We start from the raw sequence: 22,488 nt of genomic DNA on the forward strand, positions 1-22,488 counted from the left end.
CACTACAGACTCACAGAAGGAGTGAGCTCATACTATGGGAGGGTGCATTTTAGGACTTCAGGTTTGTTTTCAGAGATCTGTAACTCTTGATTGGTTTAAGAGTAAATATGGTTAAATTCTCACTTTTCTGTCATGTTGTGTCTGATGGGGTTAAACAAGTAGGTCCTAATTGCCCACAGCCTAGGTCGAGTCTGGGGGATGGCAGAGAAGCAACTTGTGGGGCTCAGGAGGATTCAGACACTGGTTTCTGGACATTGGCATCCCACATCCCAAGAAAGGGTATCAGACAAGTCTGAGCCTGGGATTGTGTGCGCTAGACCCCCAGACCTAGTGAATAAAATCTTTCCAGACCCAGTTGGCTTGGAAGCACGTGACTCAGTGATTGGGTCCACTCACTGTGGGCTAATGACTATACAGTGAGTTACTAGGCCAGTTTGTATCACCCTCTAATTAAGCGTTTGTCTATGATATTGATAAATAGAAACATTCCTTTACACTCTCTCTGCTTGTGTCAAGGTTCCTTCCCTACTCTGAAGTCTCGGGTACAGATGTGGGGACCTGCATGAAAGACCCCCTAAGCTTATTCTTACCAGCTTAGGTTAAAAACTTCCTCAAGTACAAACTTTGCCTTGTCCTTGAACCCTATGCTGCCACCACCAAGCATGTTAAAGAACAGGGAACGAGCCCATTTGGAGACTCGTCCCCTCTAAATATCCCCGCACGCCCTACACCCCCTTTCCTGGGGAAGGCTTGATAAAAATCCTCACCAATTTGCATAGGTGAACACAGACCCAAACCCTTGAATCTTAAGAACAATGAAAAAGCAATCGGGTTCTTAAAAGGAGAATTTTAATTAAAGAAAAAGTAAAAGAATCACCTCTGTAAAATCAGGATGCTAAATACCTTACAGGTAATCCGATTCAAAACATAGAGAATCCCTCTAGGCAAAACCTTAAGTTACAAAAAGACACAAAACCAGGAATATACATTCCATTCAGCATAGCTATTTTACCAGCCATTAAACAAAAGGAAATCTAACGCATTTCTAGCTAGATTACTTACTAACTTAAGGAGGTATGAAGATCATTCCTGATCTGTTCCTGGCAAAAGCATCACACAGACAGACAGACCCTTTTTTTCCCCCCGCCCACCCCCTTCCAGCTTTGAAAGTACCTTGTCTCCTCATTGCTCATTTTGGTCAGGTGCCAGCGAGGTTATCTTAGCTTCTTAACCCTTTACAGGTGAAAGGGTTTTGCCTCTGGCCAGGAGGGATTTTATAGTTCTGTATACAGAAAGATGGTTACCCTTCCCTTTATATTTATGACAGCTTGTTATATCAGACACATAATATAATAATAGATATGGATACAAGTGAAACAAAAATTAACCTCTTTCTTTCTTCAAAGTAAACACCTTGGTCCAAATTGGCGAATGTTTAATTTTTATTTTTGTACTAATATTTCGTTGTTGATTCTTATGGAAACTCATACTTTTCATGAATATGGATTTTCATAGTCTTTGTTTAATTAAACTGCTTTGGCAGGAGGTGAAAAATGAACTTAAACTCCCTAGATCCTTGATTGACAGGTGGTGTTTTTGTTTTTTTTTACTTCCAGTGAAATTGTCTGAAAGGGAACATCCTGTTTCTGTTGGATTCATGGGGAGAGAATAAATTAACAAAACAAATTTTTCAGGACTGCTTCTTCAAATTCAAGCTATGGAAATGTAATCGTTACAGTTTAGAGGGAAAGCGTATGATTACAAATAAGCTGTAACAAAATCAAGTGTAGTATGGCTATCATTGGCCCAATATGAAAAAATCAGTGCAATGTTAAATTATTGTATGCTGTATGTTTGTGGCAGGTGTCCATTTAAACACCGAGGAATTCTTCCTGTTGCTATGTTATAGATGACTAGAATTTTAATTTCTGATGTTCTTGGTGGTCCTACCAAACTCATAATGAAAGTATCTGATTCCATTGAATAAACTGATACGATTATAAGCACATTCTCTATATTCGCAGAGCGTTGGGTCAGCATTATCTAAGTATTTACTTGGCACAGTATATCTTAAATAATGCAGAGAGATTTTTCTAAACGCTCCTTTAAAAAAAAATATCAAACCACAATGGTAATCACATTAGGTGTTAACAAAAGGTGAATCACATTAGGCATTTGTTAGACCCAAATCCTTTTCTAGTTTCATTTTAAGGCAATGACTAAGTAAATATGTCTCGTCTTGATAAGCAGCTTATGTATTTGTCAGTGCCAACATTCTGACAATAACTTATTTTTTTTCAGCAAAGTTCTTGGTGTTCAAAAAAATAAAAAGCTTAACGTTAGAGAGCAAAGGAAATTGAATGACTAATCCATTTTGATGGCCAAAAAAACACTGGAAATGAAATTAATCAATGGTGACATCTTGTTTGTAGTGTCAATATGACTAATTGAAGGATTTTAGCTCAGATTAAATTGAATTTCATATTAAAACAAACTAGTTTATGTGCTTTCTTGTGGTATTAAAGTGTAATGGAGAGATGTGACATAGTGATAATCATTTTAAAGCATTTATTCATTTATTATTACAGAAGAATATTTGTATCATAGTCATCTTTGTGTAGTACTCTGCAGAAATTATGGGAAAAACAAGCAGTGTGGTGTGCAGGTAGAAGAGGCTGCTACAACTAAGCTGTAGGTTTCCTTCTTCCAAATGATACTGCAATGGTGCTGCATTTATCGTCAATCGCTTACGCTGGAAGTGGTGTGGAGGTACAATACAGTGATTTGAACTTTGGATATGTTTTGGCCTTTTGAGGGAGAGGTACCCTAAGGTATTTGATTAAAGAAAAACCCAGCAAACCTCTAAATGCCTTTTTAAAGTTTCTGGTATATGAAGCATAGTAGAGAAGAAATTTTCATCTCTCTCCAAAAGAGGTTATATCAGCTGAAGTCTCCATGAAACTCTGTTGTTTCAGTGCTGGTTTCGTACTACATCAAAAGTTTGTATCAAAACTCTTGTGGGCAACTGAATTAGATTTTTGGGGAGCATTTGATCACTTAAAAATAGCCCCAAGTAGGTTTACACATCTTGGAAAATAGAATCAAACTGTCAGCTTTGTATTCAGAAATTCTTGAATTACTTATGGAGTCAGAAAATGAGTATACCAATAGGAGGTGGCACACAATAGAGAAGTGGGCATTTCTGTTTCCTTCAACTCAGATTCTTTCACGTTCTGTCTTTAGTTCCATAGCTCCTGTTTGTTTTTACTCCAGGAAGAGCAAGTCAGTTCAGGAGGCTATTCTGGGTCAGGGTATTTTATCTGTTTTCTGTATGGCTGAAATTTTGATGGCTATAGTTTTTTATTTTAGACTTAATCCCTCCAATAGTTCAGCAGTGGATTCACAACAGCACCTTTATACTACTGAAGTGATCGCTGTGATTATTTTATTATTCATATTACCATGTAACTTGTGTAGCCTGTCTCTAGTCATATAGTGTCAGGTCATGGACCAGATGGCGATCCCTGGCCATAGTGATGGGGCTTTCCCTGCATATCACAAAGGCTGCATGTTGCTTCAAAGGCCTTTACCAGCTCACTTGGATGAAGACTGCAACCCTGGGCCATAGATAAAGGTTGCAAAATGCCACAAACATAGTAAGAAGGACGAGTTTCTGGTATTCCTCCTTGATCCAACCATGTGATGACCCCAGCCCATAAATCGGAGACATAATGTGAAACAGAACTTGTCTGCTCTTCCACACCCTAAAAAGTAAGCAGTAAGAATACTGATGTTCATATTGTGCTTTAGGGAGCCTCTAGCTCATCTGGGCTATCTTTGTGGGCATTGTGGGAAGCTATCCCCCTCTCCTCTTGTCTCCTCTGCAGTTAGATTCTGAAGGAGGAGAACAGGGATCTTCTCTGCTAAAACTTTTCAAAGGGTCCCTAACCACGATTGTCTTCACTAACTACAGCAGACACTCCGAAAATGTGTCTGGAATCTCCTCATGTCACTTCTCTAAAAGAGATTTTTTTTTTTTTAAAGTAAAATTTTTGTGTGTTACCCATGTGCATGCCATTGCATTTTCTTGGAAATACTTCCCTTTCCTATTTATTTCAGAAAGATAAAATGGCCAGAAGTGCCACAAGCATCAAGAGACAACAGAGGCCACCAGCAGAGGAAGCATGGAAGGCTGCTGGGAGTATCTGGTAGTATGCTTGCCAGATCCTACAGAGGAAGGGCAAGAAGAAGCCATGAATGAAAAAGGGGTCGTAGTAGTTGGTAGGTCAGGCATATAGACTGGCTACCTCTGCTTTTCCCTGAGACCTTGGACTAGAGCCAGAATCCCCTATAGGGATGATGAACAGGTTTCATGAGTTTTCCTCCTCCCCCCGAATCTTTTTTCTTTTTGTTTTTTCTAGTCCTTGTGTTTGCAGAGATAATGTAAAAAATGAACTAAATATGCAGTGACTGACAGCTTGAATAACTCTGTGTGAACTTCCCATTCTTCTCAAACAGGGCCCTGTGGACTCTTCAATTTTGTTGCGATGGAATCAGGTTTTTCCCATGAAGCCATTAAATGGAGAATTCTGTCATCTAATTAATTTATTCTTCTGCATCCAGGCATCCGTTGTTCCCCCCCCCCCCATCTCCCTGTCCTGCTGGGACCTGCTACCTCTTGCTCTCCCAGCTTCCCCTCAAGGTGAAGTTAATTGAATTAAAGTATGTCCATCCTGCACTGTTCCATGGAGATGGACAAGGCAGTCCCAACCATCCTCCCTTTCTTTCCCTCTCCGGTAGATCTGTTTCTTGCAGCCTGGCTTTCTGTTCTAGTGGATTCAGATCAAAACGTATATCAGAATGCTTGAGACCTACCCACAATACATCAAAGAGGCTGTTGCAGTAGTTGGCAAAGTATTTTGGGATATGCATAAAGCTAATTATAGGAAGGAGCATTAAGCTGTTTCAAGATCTAACATCCATCTTTACAAAAGAAATGCATGGAATTCTTCAAGCAAAAGCTTATAAGTTTACAAAACCAGAAGATTGTTTTATTAATGGCAATACTACGAACATGAAAGCCCTTAAGTATTACAGTTAGTGTTACTGTGAATAGTGAAAGCTGCCAAGCCTCATTATAATTTGAGGAAACATTAATAGCTCCTTGTATCTTGAATATTGTCAGTGTTGGGATCTGCTGCTGCTGTTAGTCAATTCAAGCCATTCTCTTTTCAGTGATGCAGTCCACTGTCAAATTCACAACATGGCTGCAGATGTCTGTGAACTTATCAGTATAACTGGATGAAGGTTGAGATCCACTGGATTTAGAGACCTCCCAGATTAAATCAACCTGTGACTGTACCCTCTGTATAGACGAGGTTGTTTGGTTTACACTTGATATGGTTTTCCAGGGAAGAAAACAATTCTGTCCTTCCCATCTCACCTCCCTATAGACATCTTGTTAAATCATATAATCCCATATTTTTTGTTTTAAAAGTCAATAGCCAGAAATGTATCAATCTAAACCAAAATTAGCATCATTTTGTATGCGACTTCACCAGCAATGTGCTGCAAAGCTTTGATTATTGTCAGTACAGATCTGCATACTTCAGTAAACGTGAATCTAAGCACCAAAGTCAGAACCCTCTGGAAAGTTCTACCTATATGGGTCTAAGCATATTGAGATTTCAGGTAAGGAGCTGTGGCCCAGAGTTCTGTTTTTCCAACCTCCAAAGCCACAAGGTTGGAAATCCATTTGAAAATTTCAGTCAGTACAGAATAGTACACCGGGCTTGCACAACGAATTATGTGGCTATATAAGCAGTTGCATAACTTCTGCCTTTTGATGGAGCAGTTGAGACGGAACCAGTCAGTGATAGAGGATGGAGGAAATGCAGATATCAGGGACAGCCTTTTATAGAGCCCTATGGGATCAGAAGCCCTGATGGAGGGATCTTGGAAGCTATGCAGGACATAGCTATGTGTAACTCCTGAGAGCGCACAGGAGAAGCACGAAGTACCTTAGGAGCTCCATTTGAATGTAGTTAGGGGCAGGCTGACCTTTCTCCTGCACACTGCAAGCGTGATGCAGCTGTGGATGTTCTGGAGCATACAGACACTTAAGGCACAAGACTGGGTGTTGAGCGTTTTAGGCTGCTATACTGCCTATAAAGGGGAAGGAGGCTTGTGACAGGAGATTGGTAGAGTTTCTCTGCTGTTCTGGGCTTTGCTGCATAATCTAGGTTCAATGTAAAACACAACACAGGCAACATCTGAGACTGCAGGAACTTACTAATTAAGCAATTTTTCTTGAAAGGAGTGTGTTATACCTGTGCTCTGAGATCAGCATTAGCTGCACAAATTGATTTTGGATGAAGTTTAAAATGCTGGTTTTGACTTGAATATCTCTAACAATATGGATTATCTGAGAAACCACCTGTTGTCCCTTGTGATACTGCTGCAAGGGCTTCTGTTCTGGCTGCAGAGCCTACTGCACCTCTGTCCCCTTCCTGTTCCCCTAAGGCATCAGGCCTCATGCCTTTACCTCTCCTGGGGTCAAATTCCTCAATTCTCCCACACTTATACCAGGTCCTGGGCTATAGTACCCTATGTATGAACTATGCTTACCCATGTGGTCTGACTGGATTTGGCAACTGTGATTTCCCCTTCAGAAGTTTGTGACCAGTGGTGTGTGTAGTGATCATACAGCTTCCTTAAAACAAAATTTAGGGAAACAAAGCATTTAGGGAATAAGGATTTTAAAACCATCTACGCACATCTATTTTACCTTCACCCCTACCATCCCCTGCTGGTAAGGCCTAACTTCAGTCACAGAAGGTGTCTGTCAATCTGGTTCCCCTGAAGAACTCCCTAAAATCTTGAGAAAGAGTGAGTCCTTTTTAGTCCAGTCACAGTTTTTTGTTCTTGTCAACTCTCAGACTTTGCCCCTGCTTGTCAAACCCAGTTCTGCAAGATAATTGGAACAGGAGGTAGAATCTCTAAAGTTAATGGTTCAGGGATTTGTCTTTTAACCCTTTATTTACTCAGAGGTGTCTTATCTTGAGTCATTGTTTCATGTCCTGCTTGTTCTTACTAGTCCCCCACATTAAAATAGACTAAGTTGTGCATACAGGAAAGATTCCAATTACATACCAGGTTTCATACAGTATGAGTTATTACAGAGCTGCTCCTCTTCTGTCACAACTTCAATGAGACTGCTCATGTGCTTAAAGTTAGGCTAATGCTTAAAAAACGTACTGAATAGGAGCTGATTGAATGAAATTCTTAATGAGGGGTCTTTGACTCTTGAAATCACTTTCTCCTCTCCTATTTGGTCTGTCAGAACCGGAGTTGGTGACTTTTAGGGCACACACTGGAAAACATGTCTTCCCATATTTTTTTCCTTTTGAGAAGGGAGTTTGTGGGGAAAGAGCTGGTTTTAGGGGATGATGAAAGGGGAGTAGTTTGAGACCAAGGACTTATTGAACTGTTTTTTAATTTTTGTGCAACGCGCAGAGCATAACATGGATACTTTATAAATGTGAATAAAGACAGTAATTTAAAAGGGCTTTTTGTGTTTGTTTTTTAATACTTTATTAATTGTTCAGCAAGACATATATGATTGCATTTAGAAAATAATACACCATTCTTTTTTGACAGTGTAAACTGATATGCATAGGCAAATATTGATGTATTTCAGTCATCTCTTCTGTTTCTGTACCTAGTACAATTACAGTATGCTGACACTCTTTAAATGTGTTAATTACAAATGAGCAAAGGTGTGAAATCGAAGTTTTACTATATTTAGCTGAATTTGCTTGTGTTTAAAAAATAGACTTCTATTCTGAAATATATACCCTTTCTTCCCCTCCCTCCCCCCTAGATTTGAGTTCTGTGAACCTGCCTTTGTAGTTGGTAATTGTCTGGAGATCGCATCGGACAGTCATCAGTATGATCGGATTTATTGTGGAGCTGGGGTCCAGAAAGATCATGAGAACTACATGAAAATTTTATTGAAAGTTGGAGGCATTCTGGTTATGCCAATAGAAGATCAGGTGATTCACTGACAATTTTCCGTTGCTGTGTTTTGATATAAGAATCACACAGTTTAACAAAAATGCTTGTCTCCTATGTAGGCTATAGACTTAATTTACTTGCTTTTTGACTAATGATCCTTGTCTGTTCAACTGCAGCAGTACAGTGTGAGTGTGAAGATGTTTTACAAGTCTTTTAAAGTGATCCTAGGGGCTATTTGAGTGTTTTGTTTTTATGTCAAACTAGTTGGCCATTTCACCCAAAAGTCCATATTTGCAAGGACACCATTAACTTTAAATCTAGTTAGCTTAAAAAAAAAACAAAACAAAAAAAACCGCTGAGACAAAGGGTGAAATCCTGGTCCAGTTGACATCCATAGCAAAATTCCCATTGACTTCAGTGGAGCCAGGATTTTGCCAAAAGTACTGTAATGTGCTATACCTGCCCCAGAGCATCCTTGATTATAAAACAAAAAAAAAATCCTATCCTATTTTCTTTAAAAAATAATTTTCTCTTCCCTATTGTGTGAAAGAAAACTCAGCACAGATTTATCTAGTTGACTGTAGGGGAAGCAGTAACATTAACTATATACACAAAGTGCTGTCAAATGCACAAAGCAGGCAGACTAACAACATTGAATTTTTTAATGATCTCTTTCAGACATTGTTATTTTAGGTGTTGCTTGTCACAATAATAGGGAAAATATTTTCATCCAGGAATGTAATTTAATAATACAATAGTTAGGACCTATATCATTTTCATCCATAGATCTCAAAGAGCTTTACAGGCAGAAGTAAACCTTATGATCTCCAGTTTACTGATGGGGGACACTGCTGCAGAGAGATGAAGTGACTTGCTCAAGTTACTGTCCCTCTACAGCCAAATTTTTATTGAAATGTTTGAGCTGAAGATTAGTTTGCAAGTTACTTGGTAGTTAACAGTCCTCACTAAAGGAGTTGCCTTATAGTTGCTGCATAGCTTCTTCAAAACAGCACTGAAATTGTTTAAAATCTTGTATCATTAAAATATGCTATCGTATAGGTAGCATAATTGGGTGCTTTCTAAATTGATAGGCATATCATGTTACTTTCACTAGTAAACACTTATTCTCTCTATATAGATAAACTAAAATATTTTCAAGGAAAATTGTTAATCTAATTAAATAGAAGATTAATGATTCATATAAGTACACTTTTTGCTAATATTTATGAATATAGGAGAAAGTGAGAATTATTGTGATCTTGGACTTGCTGGTTTCACCCTGGACCAGTGCTAAAGAAAGCCCTGCTAGATTAACTTAATAATAGGTGTGTGTGTTCATTTCTCCTATTTTTCAGACACCAATAAAGCATCTTTAACAAAACTACACATCTCTCTATAGGAGGTAATGTGCCCACTACTGTGGTGGTTAGACACAGTTTGTGTCTAGGCAGTTTAGGGTTTTCAGAGTACGATCAAGCAAATGCAGATGAAACTGTACTAAATCTTTCTAAATGTCACTCTGCTTTCTTAGTTTACAGTAATATTAAATGTAAATAATTTGGACATTTGAACTTTAAAAAAAAGTTACCAAAAGGGCATTGTTAATAAAACATAAATACATGTCAACGCTCTTATTTTTTTTTCAGAGCACAGCAAAATGGGAAATGGCTGAATATCATTTTATAAAGAATATAAAATTCAATTTTGGCAAGAGAACAGCTTCTCTGAATTACATTTGAAGCAAATTAAAATGACAATGTTATAAACTGAAGAATGGTGGGTGTAACAAAAACAAACAAACCAAATGAAATGATTTACTTAACTGCTGAACTTTGTCTTATATTTTTGTTGTTTTTATGCAGCTAACACAAATCCTGCGAACTGGACAGAACACCTGGGAAAGTAAAAACATCCTTGCTGTTTCATTTGCTCCACTAGTACAACCCAACAGGAATGACAACAGCAAACGTGATACTGTGGGACTGCGTAAGTGTCATCTGTTGTGGCCTTTCCTTTTTGGCACATCTAGTTTATTGTACCTGAGCTGGTATTCCTGTCCACAGAGTGGGGAGGCTGTGTTATACAGACATAATGCAATAGAATGGGAATGTACTGTTCAAAAAAGCCCCTCTGGTTCTGATATATAACATTTCTGGCTTGTGTTCAGTATCACCAGGACACATCTCTCTGAATCTAATTAAGTTTATTATTTTTTATATTTTAAATTAAAACCATACTGTGAGTTTCCTGTTCTGCCCCCTCCCCCCCCCGGCCCCTCGTTTTTTCTTGTGGACATTCCCGAAATCCGATTGTTGACATCTCCCCTGACATTCCGCCAAGTCCACTTTGACTAAGCACAAATAAAACATAGACAGTTAACACTTGATGTTGCAGGGGATGGTGAACGTATGCCCCTTGTGCTGCCTTCCAAAGAGCAGTGAAACATTGTATAAATTCCTCTTCTCCCCCAGAGTGAAAGGGAAGGGCCAAAAGCACCACATGCCTGTGTGCCTCCCTGTATCTTGGGAAGGGAGGCCAGGACATTTCAGGGACATGGAGATGCTTAACAAATGGTTATTGGGATTTTCTTTCTCATTCAATCACTTTGGATCAGATTTTTTTTAAAGGTATTTAGATGTGGTGCCTAGTGGGATTTTCAAAAGTGCCCAGTTGCTCTTCTCTGTTCAGCCATTTTTACACACTTTACACCAGGGGTGGTCAACCTGAGCCTGAGAAGGAGCCAGAATTTAGCAATGTATGTTGCCAAAGAGCCACAGTAATACGTCAGCACCCCCCCTAGCTCCCAGCACTTCCCAGTCACCGGCAGCCTCCTCAGTCAGTGCCTCCCCCTCCCTGCACCTCCTGATGAGCTGTTTCATGGTGTGCAGGAGGCTCTGGGGGGAAGGGTGGAGGAGCAAGGGCACTGCAAGCTCAGGGGAGGGGGCGGGAAGGGGTGGAGTGGGGGCAGGGCCTGTGGCAGAGCCCAGGGTTGAGCAGCGAGCCCCCCCTTCCCCCCCCGCACATTGGAAGGTTGGCGCCTGTAGCTCCAGCCCCTGAGTCGGTGCCTATACGAGGAGCCGCATATTAACTTCTGAAGAGCTGAATGTTGGCGACCCTGGCTTTACACTATCCTCTGACCAGGGTACTCAGTTTCAGGCTCTCTCCGCTACCTTGCTTCAGTTCTCATGATATAAATTCATTTTTTTTAAATCCTCTTTCCTGCCCAGAGATATAGGCAGGGGGAAAACCTACTTCTTGTGTTCCAGATACAGTACTTTGAAAGAAAGCAGAATAGGGAGCAGAAAATATATATTTTTTTTAAAATAGACTTTAAAAAAATATTGCAATTTATGGGTACCGATCTTTAAATGAAGTGGTGTTGGCCTACTATAGTTTTGAGTCACAGTAAATAAAATTAGTACAGAGCAATAGAATTCCATTTTTAACATTTAGTATTTTAAAATATATTTTCTATAAAGAGGCACCTTTTTAAATTTCAAGTTGCCCAATTCATAAAAGGAGTGGAAGAAGAGACCGATATAATCAATGCATGGAACAGGTAGTTACTTGTAACTATGTTTATCTATTACTGTGGAAAACACATTCTACCAGAGAAAAGTTTGATATGCCTATTCAAATCCAATAAGAGTATGTAGATAGGTAAATTTTTCTCACCGTCTGAGTTGGCTTAGATCAGTAATGCTCAGACTGGCTCTCGAGCTGCAAATGGCTCTTTAATGCATCTCCTGCGGCTGTTTGCAGCACATGATATTAAAACACTGTGATTTAGTTATCAACCAATCAGGATGCTTTTATGATGTTATTAACCAATTAAGTTATTAGCTTGCCTAATATCAGGGAGTAGCCGTGTTAGTCTGAAGAAGTGGGTTTTTTACCCACAAAAGCTTATGCCCAAATAAATGTTAGTCTTTAAGGTGCAACTCGCCTAAGTTACTAACTTATTTGCTATAAGAAATATATAATTTCCTGTCATTCACGCTATTGTGGCTCTTTTGGGTAATATTGATTAATAATTTGGTTGAGGTCTAAGTATTACTGGCTTAGTACTTTTATACATGTGAAGTAAGGTTGTTTCTCCGGCTTCATGATCATGAGAACGGAATAATAACCAGTAACTGTTACACAATATAACACTTCCCATCTCTCAAAAGCCTCCGTAAAAGACCCCAAATATTGAGGGCCATTCTTTTTAGGTAACAAATCTGAGGAACTGTCCCAGATTGAGGTGTCATTACAGGAGGTTTTGGAACAAATTGATAAATTAAACAGTAATAAATCACCAGAACCAGATGGTATTCACCAAGAGTTCTGAAGGAACTCAAATGTGAAATGGCAGCATTATTAACTGTAGTAAGTAACCTGTCATTTAGATCAGCTTCTGTACCAGATGATTGGAGGATAGCTAATGTGACGCCAATTTTTCAAAAAGGCTCTAGAGGCAGTCCTGGCAATTACATGCCGTTAAGCCTAACTTCAGTACCAAGCAAATTGGTTGGAACTATAGTAAAGACCAGAATTTTCAGACACACAGATGAGTACAATTTGTTGGGGAAGAGTCAACATTGTTTTTGTAAGGGGAAATCATGCCTCACCAATCTACTAGAATTCTTTGAGGGGGTCAACAAGCATGTGGATAAGGGGGATCCAGTGGATATAGTGTACTTAGATTTTCAGAAAGCCTTTGACAAAGTCCCTCACCACAAGTACTCCTTTTCTTTTTCCCTCACCAAAGGCTCTTAAGCAAAATAAGCTGTCATGGGATAAGATGAAAGATCCTGTCATAGATCAGTAACTGGATAAATGATAGGAAACAAAGGGTAGGAATAAATTATCAGTTTTCAGAATGGAGAGAGGTAAATAGTGGTGTTCCCCACAGGAGTCTGTACTGGGACCAGTATTGTTCAACGTATTCCTAAATGATCTGGGAAAAGGGGTAAACGGTGAAGTGGCAAAATTTGAAGATGATACAAAGCCTACTCAAGATAGTTAAGTCCAAAGCAGACTACGAAGAGCTACAAAGGGATCTCCCAAAACTGGGTGATCGGGCAACAAAATAAATGAAATTTAATGCTGATAAATGCAAAGTAATGCGCATTGGAAAACATAATCCAACTATACATATAAAATGATGGGATCTAAATTAGCTGTTACCACTCAAGAAAGAGATCTTGGAGACATTGTGGATACTTCTCTGAAAGCATCCACTCAATGTGCAGTGGCAGTCAAAAAAGCGAAGAGAATGTTGGCAATCATTAGGAAAGGGATAGCTAATAAGAGCAAAAATGTCATATTGCCTCTATATAAATCCATGGTACGCCCACATCTTGAATACTGCGTGCAGATGCAGTCGCCCCATCTCAAAAAAGATATATTGGAATTGGTAAAGGTACAGAGAAGGGCAACAAAAATGATTTGGGATATTGAACAGCTTCCATTGAGGAGAGAGTAAGAAAACTGACTTTTCAGCTTGGAAGAGGGACGACTAAAGCGGGATATGATAGAGGTCTATAAAATCATGACTGGAGTGGAGAAAGTAAATAAGGAAGCGTTCTTTACTCTTTCTCATAACACAAGAATTAGCGGTCACCATATGAAATTAATAGGTAGCAGGTTTAAAACAAGCAAAAGGAAATATTTCTTCACACAATGCACAGTCAACCTGTAGAACTCTTTGCCAAAGGATGTTGTGAAGGCCAAGACTATAGCAGAGATGGTGAGCTTTGTAGTTGCAGAGTTCTTTCAGAAATAGTTCATGGGCTATAGTACAATGCCCAAATCTCATATTCAGGGTGTACCAGCATAACTGGGACCTCAGTCTTGCAACTCAAACTTCCCCTGATGAAGCCTAAGCAGATTTGAGATGACAGAATCAGGACCCAGGGATCTTTTATACGATTTCTTGTCTTTTGACAAGTTGGAGTTCCTTAGGGAACAAAAGGTAATTAGGATGACTTTGAAGGAGGTCCATCACTGGTGCTTAACTATACAAATTAACATAAGGCCATTTGCTTGTTCTTCCACCATTCACAGTACATTTCAGAGAAAGATGAATACCGAGATATCCCATGTTTACAGTTCATTTAAATGATAGGATGTTCTTTTGACCTCTGAATTATCAGATTACAGCATAGACAGGGACTATTGAGTATATTGTCCACCCTACTCATACATATGTAAATACACAAAAACACAAACATCTCCCCACATGTCTTTTGAGGGTTATATATTTTTCAAGATGTTTAACCCTTTCTAGCCATTCATCACAGGAGGACTCACTGAGCAATGCTCTTCTCCTCCCCTGGATGGATAACTTTCGCTTTGCCTTCCCCCTAACCCCCTCCTCCCACAAGAGCTTCATAAGATTTGCCGAGCTACTATAATATTTATAGCCCCGTTCTGGACCCATCAGTTTTGATTCACACACCTCCTTATACTCGCCACCTGCACACCACCTCACCTCTGAATGCTCCTGGATCTCCTCATACAAGATTGAGCCAGGGCCAGCATCCCGGTCCAGGCCCTCTTCTCCTCACAGCCTGGTGTTTGGATGGGGCTCAGGGGTAGACAAAGCATGCTCCAAACTGGTATGACAAGTCCCTAACCAGAGCAAGAGGGCATCCACCAGGGCCTGTTTCCAAGATAAATGGAAATGCTTCATCTCACTGAGTGCAATATCCATATCTATTGTCCTCCACTACCTTCATGAGCTCAAAATGTGAGACCTGTCCCTGAGCTCTATACGGGTCCACCTAGCAGCACTCAGTGCCTTTCTCCCCACTATGGATAGCACTTCAGTGTTACACACCCTACCACCATCCATTTCATGACAGGTCTCCTCAATACCTTCCCACCAGTACTCAAGCCCCCTTAATCTCATTCTCTTCGCCCTCATGAAGCCCCTCTTTGAGCCACTAGCAACACACTACCTCTCCCTTCTCTCCATGAAGGTGATGTTCTTAGAGGCCATTACCTCAGCTAGATGCATCAGTTAACTGGCGGCCATGATGCCTGACCCACCCTGCTTACACAGTGTTCCACAGTGTTCCTTACGGCTATACCCTGAATTCCTCCCAAAAGTAGTGTCGGAGTTCCACCTAAATCAGTGCATCAACCTGCCTGTGTTCTACCTCAAGCTGCATGGCTCCCACGTGGACACAGTCCTACACTCACTCGACATCCGCTGTGCATTGCATTCTACATTCTTCTAGCCCTGTGCCTTTCGTTCTTCACCAAAACTATTTGTAGCCTTCCTGACTGAGGCAAGGGCCAAGCCCTTTCCTCCCAATGACTCTCCAAATGGATCGCCAGGTGCATCCATGAATGCTACACGTTATCCAATGTACTGCCGCCTGATGGAGTCACAGCACACTCTATGCAAGCGGACGTCTTGTGGCAAGACATCTGTCATGTAGCAACATGCTGCTCCATCCACAAGTTCACATCCCACTACGCCAACGCCCAAGCAGCAGCTGCAGACGGTGCTGTAGGCCATGCTATACTACAAACTACTTCCTCTCATCTCCTCGCACCCACCTCCATGCTGATCACTGCTCTCTACTCACCCACATTTGGAATACATAGAGACCATCATTCGAAGAAGAAGAGGAGGTTACTTACCTGTAACTGCAGGCTCTTTGAGCTTTGTGGTCCCTATTTGTATTCCAATATCCGCCCACCATCCCCTCTGCTGAGGGCTGGACTACTCAGCGGTAACAGTGACACTGGAGAAGCGTTGACCCGCACGACCCTTGCTGTGAGCACAAGGGGATGCATATGCGGGTCAACAGACACTGCTAAGAAAACCTTCCAGCACATGGCACGAACACACATCCACGTTTGGAATACTAATAGGGACCACACATCTTGAAGAACCTCCAGTTAAAGGTGAGTTTCAGAGTAGCAGCCGTGTTAGTTTGTATTCGCAAAAAGAAAAGGAGTACTAGTGACACCTTAGAGACTAACCAATTTATTTGAGCATAAGCTTACTGTAGCTCACGAAAGCTTATGCTCAAATAAATTGGTTAGTCTCTAAAGTGCCACTATTACTCCTTTTCTTTCAGTTAAAGGTAAATAATCTCCTCCTTTTGAAAATCTTATTCCCATCTGTAGAATAAATATCTTTAAGTGAAAATGATTGTGGAAGGTGTATCATTTTTTTTTCTTATACAACTTCAAAGCCCATTATTGCTGCTATTTAAATTTTAAAAAACAAGTGTCCATTTGAGCCAACCAAAGGCTTTCTCAACATCAAAAGCTTATCTAGGGTCTTATTCTCTTATCTAGAGTTGAATTTTTAAAAGTCAAAATGTGTTTAGGTGCTTGGTGTTAACAGGTCAACATAGCTCAGTTATAAACTAAATTCAAGTGCACAATCAGTGTTTCAGGCCTTTAAATACAATCATAGAATCATAAAATATCAGGGTTGGAAGGGACCTCAGGAGGTCATCTAAGTCCAACCCCCTGCTCAAAGCAGGACCAATCCCCAACTAAATCATCCCAGCCAGGGCTTTGTCAAGCCTGACCTTAAAAACCTCTATCTTTGAGAGGAGTTTATAATCTACATTTAGTATAGCAAAAAGGGGTCTGTAGACACTGTAAAACTTGGAGGCTGCCCCTCCTGTATTAATGTAGTTGGAGCTAAGAATTTTTTTGGCATGGAATCATGAGGAATAATGTATTTGTCTCACTAAAACACGTCTGTATGTAAAGCTTTACTTTACCATTCTTAGGAGGTAATTGAAATAAATGATTCCTGATGTGATTGAAGGGACTTTAAGTCCTCAAGACCTTACAAATATTTTAATTTCCTTTAGGAAATCTAAGGGAGTATTCTAATCTGTGTATGCAGTAGTAGAAATAATAAAATGTCAAATTTTATGTGAATTTGAGATTAGAGGATTTTGATTTTAGGTGTTGTTTCATCCTATTAGTTTTATGGAGAAGGAAGGCTATGAGGTCATTGGCTCATATGCTTCTCTTGGGACCTTTACTTTCAGATTTTATTTCAGCATTTTATCAAATAATTTGTTCTTCTCCTGTGATTTATGAAGGGCTCTTTAAACTTTCAGTCCCATCTGTGGTAGGAATGTCTACTAGTTCATCATCTTTACCCTCCAAATCTTTTATAGTTTGTTTCCAATCTATGACTGAAGCATGGACTGAGACCAGGGCTCAGTAAGCTTGTGATTTAACAAATGTATCTTTAAGAGGTTTTAATTGGTTTTGTTCTTTTAAATCAACATGTTGGGTTATTTTCAGATTTGCCATTGAAATTTCCAGAAACTTGATTAAAATCCTTGTTGCCAGTACTAGAATCAATGTTTTAGAGGCAGAACATCATAAATATTACTCTTCTCTATTCCATTTTTTAGCACACAATTGAAGCCTCCATATGCATCTGTAAATATCAGAGGAAGAAGCAGCTTTGTCTGAAATGTATCTGGCTGCTAGATTTTTTAAAATACAGTATTGGAAGCTGTCATAAATATACAGCTGTGGGTAGCATAAAATCCCTCCTATACTTGTAAAGGGTTAAGAAGCTCAAACAGCCTGCTTGGTATCTGACCAAAAGGACCAATAAGGGAAGAAGATCCTTTCAAATCTGTGGGAGAAGGTGCTTTTTTTTGGGACAGGGGGAGGTTGTGTGCTCTCTTTGTTGTTCTCTCCGGGACAGAGAGAGATCAGGGCAGAAAAGAAAACAAAAAAACCTCTCCTAAAACCCTATCGGAAATAAGCATCTAGATTACAAAAATTGTAAGTAAAGCAAGGAAATGCATTAGATTATCTTTTGTTTTAGCTTGTGAATTTTCCCTATGCTAAGGGGGAGATTTATTCCTTGTTTTGTAACTTTGAAGTTTTGCCTAGAGGGGAATCGTCTGTGTTTTTAAATCTTATTACCCTGTACAATTACCTTCCATCCTGATTTTACAGAGGTGCTTCTTTTACCTTTTTCTTTATAATAAAAGTTCTGTTTTTAAGAAACTGATCGGTTTTTAGTGTCCTAAAAACCCAAGGGTCTGGTCTGTGCTCACCTTGTTTACCTATTTAGTTGGTATATTATTCTCAAGCCTCCCCAGGAAAGGGGATGAAGGGGCTTGGGGGGATATTTCAGGGAAACAGGAACTCCAAGTGGTCCTTTTCCTAAATCTTTGTCTAGCTCACTTGGTGGTGGCAGCAATACCATCCAAGGACAAGAAAGAAATTGTGCCTTGGGGAAGTTTTTAACCTAAGCTGGTAGAAATAATCTTATGGGGTGTTTCATGCAGGTCCCCACATCTGTACCCTGAAGCTCAGAGTGGGGAGGGAACCCTGACAGGAGCATATATAAAATTTTTTTAAACAACTTTGCCTCTTCTCCATATCATTTTTCCATACTCGAAACTGGTCTATTTCTGTTGTATTGTCCCAGACATTAATGAAGAACGACAAGGACACAAGGGATATAGTTTAACTCAGCTTCAACTTTATTTAACTCAGTCTCGAACTATCCAGCAATAACTTGTCCAATGAGGATCGTACTTTTTTTCATAATGCATTCTGCCCGGAGGGGAGAAGGGGCTGCCATCAGGATTCTCTTCCCCATTGCACCCCAAGCTGGTCCCAGAGCTATTGCTGGGACCTTACTTCCCTCCCCTTGTACAAGGATTGAGGGAAAAGGGGTTGTCTGATACAGGGAGAAGACATCAGGAGCTCCTTCCCGTAACTCCACTTCCAGTTCTGGTTCATCAGGGAAACGGGTACACTATCAAATGGTACCTGCACTGAGCACCTGTCAAGTTGGGACAACGTGAACTTTACCTCCTAACCCACCCTACTAGGTCACTGGGGAGCTGTGGGAAAAGTGGGGGAAAAAACACCTATCCAAAATTCCTTCCCTGCCCTAAAAAGGCAACTAGTGCAATGCAGACAGCAGCTCAGAAACCTGGTCCTACTCTAATCCCAGGAGTGGGAGCCATTGCTCTGCGTATGTAGTGGCACCCCAGCCAGGGAGGAAAGGGCTTTTTTTTTTCTCCCCTTGGGTGTGTGCGATCCAGTGAACTTCTGCTTGGCTAGTCTGAAGAGCACATGAGCTGAGATGCACCCCTCTCCCAGGTACACTCCACCCTTCAAAAATCATAAGTAAGGTCAGCTCACACAAGGTTACTGATCTGCTACATGGTTTGTCAAAGGTTGCCAGACTTTGCCTTTTATATTTCCATATCATAGTAAGTCTTCAAATTGCTGTTCACTATTATACTTTATTTTTCTGTAGCAGTTCCTTACTTTTAGAAAATAACAGTTTCACTGATATGGCATGCATAATTTTTCTTTTTCCTCTTAGCCCAATGTGCTGTTAGGAATCTACAGGACTTAGCTCGGATCTACATTAGACGCACTCTTAGAAATTTCATAAATGATGAGATGCAAGCCAAGGGTATCCCTCAGAAGCCCCCACCAAAACGAAAACGCAGGAGGTGCCGTAGACGCAGGATTAACACCTATGTGTTTGTAGGCAATCAGCTCATTCCTCAGCCTCTAGACAGTGAGGAGGATGAAAGGATGGAAGAAGACAACAAAGATGATGATGATAAAGATCACAATGAAGCCTTGAAACCAGAGGAACCTCCTCGAAATTTATTGCGAGAGAAAATTATGAGTCTACCGCTACCCGAATCTTTAAAAGCATACTTGACATACTACAGAGAAAAGTAACTCATTTTAAGTAGAAACAATAATGCCTACTGATAGCTCCTTTATTCTTGAAAATGTAGCATTTATTAAGAAATAGATGGACAAAGATCATTAGTCTTTCAACAAGACTGAAGTACAGTCATAAATTGTAACTTCTCTGTCTTAACTTTGCTACGAAGACTTGTATTCGGTAGTAGAGAATCCCTTTTTTTAAATTTATTTTTCTTTAAATTTTGAGAAATACAGTTTTAACTCTGATAAAAGATATTCCAAAGCAGTATGCAGCACTAATCAAGACTTGGCATGGTAAATCTTTTTTTGATCTTTAACAGATTTGTATTGATGGAAGGGTAAGTGAAATTTTATATGTGCTAATTAGCTGTTGAACAAATGCATTCTGACTTGAATAACAGTTGTCTGCATGAAGTTTTAAACATGCACACAGGCATTTCTCATGTAATATTGAAATTGTACCCTTTAAAAACATTTATTTTACCGTGACTTTGTTGCTGTCATTATTACTGTGTTGATATAAATGTATTCCAAGAAATACATAAGTGCAATAACTGTATACAGACATTAAATGAGCTGGCTTTAATGAAAAACAAAAATGCAAGTTCTGAAATGTCAGGTGACCCTGCTACTTTTGCATTTACATCTTTTGCCAAAAGATCTTGAGAAAAGTGACCACTTCTCTCGGAGCCTTAAGGGAACATCATGTTGAATATAAAGCAAAAAAGATGCTTACTACAACCCTATTTGTTTAACTCCATACTACATTTTCAGTATTTATAAATAAAGACTTTTCTCATTCTCAAGGGTTTTAAGACAACGTATTTAGTTTCTTTCTAAAATTCACAGTATAGACACAATATTTGGTAATAAAAAGATTGTAATTTAGAATTAAATGATTTATATTTACAACTTTAATAGACTAGAATATGAATAAAGTTTAGCTTGTATTGCTTACTTGGATAGCTGTAATAGTAGAATTTGTTCAGCAGATGCACTTTAGTAAGTGGATTTTGTATTTCATCTAAATATTTCTCTGAGAAGGCAGGGTTGTGCTGGCCCTACGTTTGTTTCTGAACACAGCTATTTTTAGCTCATAAATATTCACAATCTTTTATATATATCTGTTGGAAATTGAGAGTAGCAGTTTAAACTTTGGGACCCACAGAGTGCTCATTTGAATATTTCCCCTCCATCTCTTCCCTTCCATTTGGTGAAGTTGCTTGCAGTTTTCTTCTTGGCTTGATGGAGTGCTTTGTGCATTTTTGCCCACTTAATATTTTGAGTGTATTGTAGCATAGCCATGAGGGAGAATGCAGTTTAAGAACTAGGCATGATATTCCGTAAAAGCCACTTTTATTGGAAACATCTGTCTGTTGGACCTAATGGAAAACATTCCTCTTAGAGAAAATTTCTGTGCAATATATTTACTGTTGTGGTAATATTCATTATTAAATCCATCGACCATTTAACCATAAGATAAAATCATGACCGTTGCAGTTGTTATTTTCATAGCCAGACATTATACATCTAGTGTAATAATCCCTTTTTTCAATAGTCACTTAAAAATTAAACATTGTTTCAGACTTTAACAGTGAGATAATATTTAGTCCTGCTACAGATTGGACTGATTTTTGATTGTGCATTTCATGATTCATTTACCATTTTAAAAAGTATGTCTTAGTAATATTGAAAAGGCAACTTGATGAAAGGCCTATTGTACCAACATGTGGAGTTTTTTTCCACAGCATATTCACAGCATGAATAAATAAAATTTAAAAAACACTGCCTTAATTTCCTGACCTTCTTTTCACAGGTCAGAGATAGTTTAGATATTTTCCAATAAAATGATACTAATGGAGTAATTGCAATGGCTTAGCTATTGGAACCATTGAATATAATCTTTAAATATTTTGTTTTTAGATGGAATTAAAATTTAAATAATCTGAAATTCAAGATGTTATACTTTCCAGGTAGCCTGGGAATTTTGTCTTCTCCCCTTTTCAGAATCAGCATCCATATGTTCAAGAGTTTGAAGTTACTAAATATAATTTACATATTTTCTTTAAGAGAACTTTATACAGGATGCTTTTGAAGAATGACTTTCTGCATTGTTTTTCACTCTTGTATACTTGGTAAAATAGACAATGGATGATTTGTCATGATTATTCACTATGTAACTTTTTGAGAGTCACTGAAAGTTTCTTTGTGTTTATATGTAGATTTATTTTACACTGTTGAATTTACATTTACATTAAATAAAAAAGTAGAAATGCAAAATGAATCAATTGTCTTTGACATAAGTTGATAATGGGACATTATTGCAATAAAAACTTTTTTTGGTGGCTTGTGGTTACTCAAACTTGTTTCTTCATGGAAATGCTTTCATTTGTGTTTGGTTTTCATTTTCAGTCCGTTCCTATGCAGACCTCTGGTAGCTTTTTAATTAGAAAACAATGATATAATTGAAATGAAAAACTACTACAATGGGGAAGAACTGATGTTGCATCCTTTCACCAGTTTTGGAATTAGAAGTACTCCATAAGACTAGATTTGTTAAGAGCCCCCTACCCCTGGGTGGCCCCTCTGGTATAGGACACAGGGATTATCAGCTTTATCTGGTGGCAGGATACAAAATTCCTTTGCTACCCTTCCCTTCCCAAATAAAAATTGCTCCTTTCAGGACTACATTGAAGTCCAACTGTGTATTTGGAAAACAGCTTGCAGGGAGTCAGTACCTCTTGGGAAAGACGGTCATTGAGTTTGTGA

At 39.2% G+C, this 22,488-nt stretch overlaps 1 protein-coding gene across 6 annotated transcripts in view; it reads left to right on the plus strand.

The window, feature by feature from the left end:
• PCMTD1 (protein-L-isoaspartate (D-aspartate) O-methyltransferase domain containing 1) overlaps positions 1–22,003 on the plus strand; it is an 88,613-nt gene extending 66,610 nt beyond the window's left edge. For all 6 annotated transcript variants that reach the window (XM_048840642.2, XM_048840636.2, XM_048840635.2 and 3 more), the window contains 3 exons: positions 7,883–8,054; positions 9,879–10,002; positions 19,358–22,003. In XM_048840642.2, coding sequence (XP_048696599.1) covers positions 8,001–8,054; positions 9,879–10,002; positions 19,358–19,728 — 549 coding nt within the window. In that variant the 5' untranslated portion in view covers positions 7,883–8,000 and the 3' untranslated portion in view covers positions 19,729–22,003. The remainder of the gene's footprint in view (positions 1–7,882; positions 8,055–9,878; positions 10,003–19,357) is intronic.
• The last annotated feature ends 485 nt before the right edge of the window (positions 22,004–22,488 follow it).

The sequence above is a fragment of the Caretta caretta genome, chromosome 2 (assembly GCF_965140235.1).
Source record: "Caretta caretta isolate rCarCar2 chromosome 2, rCarCar1.hap1, whole genome shotgun sequence".
Taxonomy (NCBI): domain Eukaryota; kingdom Metazoa; phylum Chordata; order Testudines; family Cheloniidae; genus Caretta; species Caretta caretta.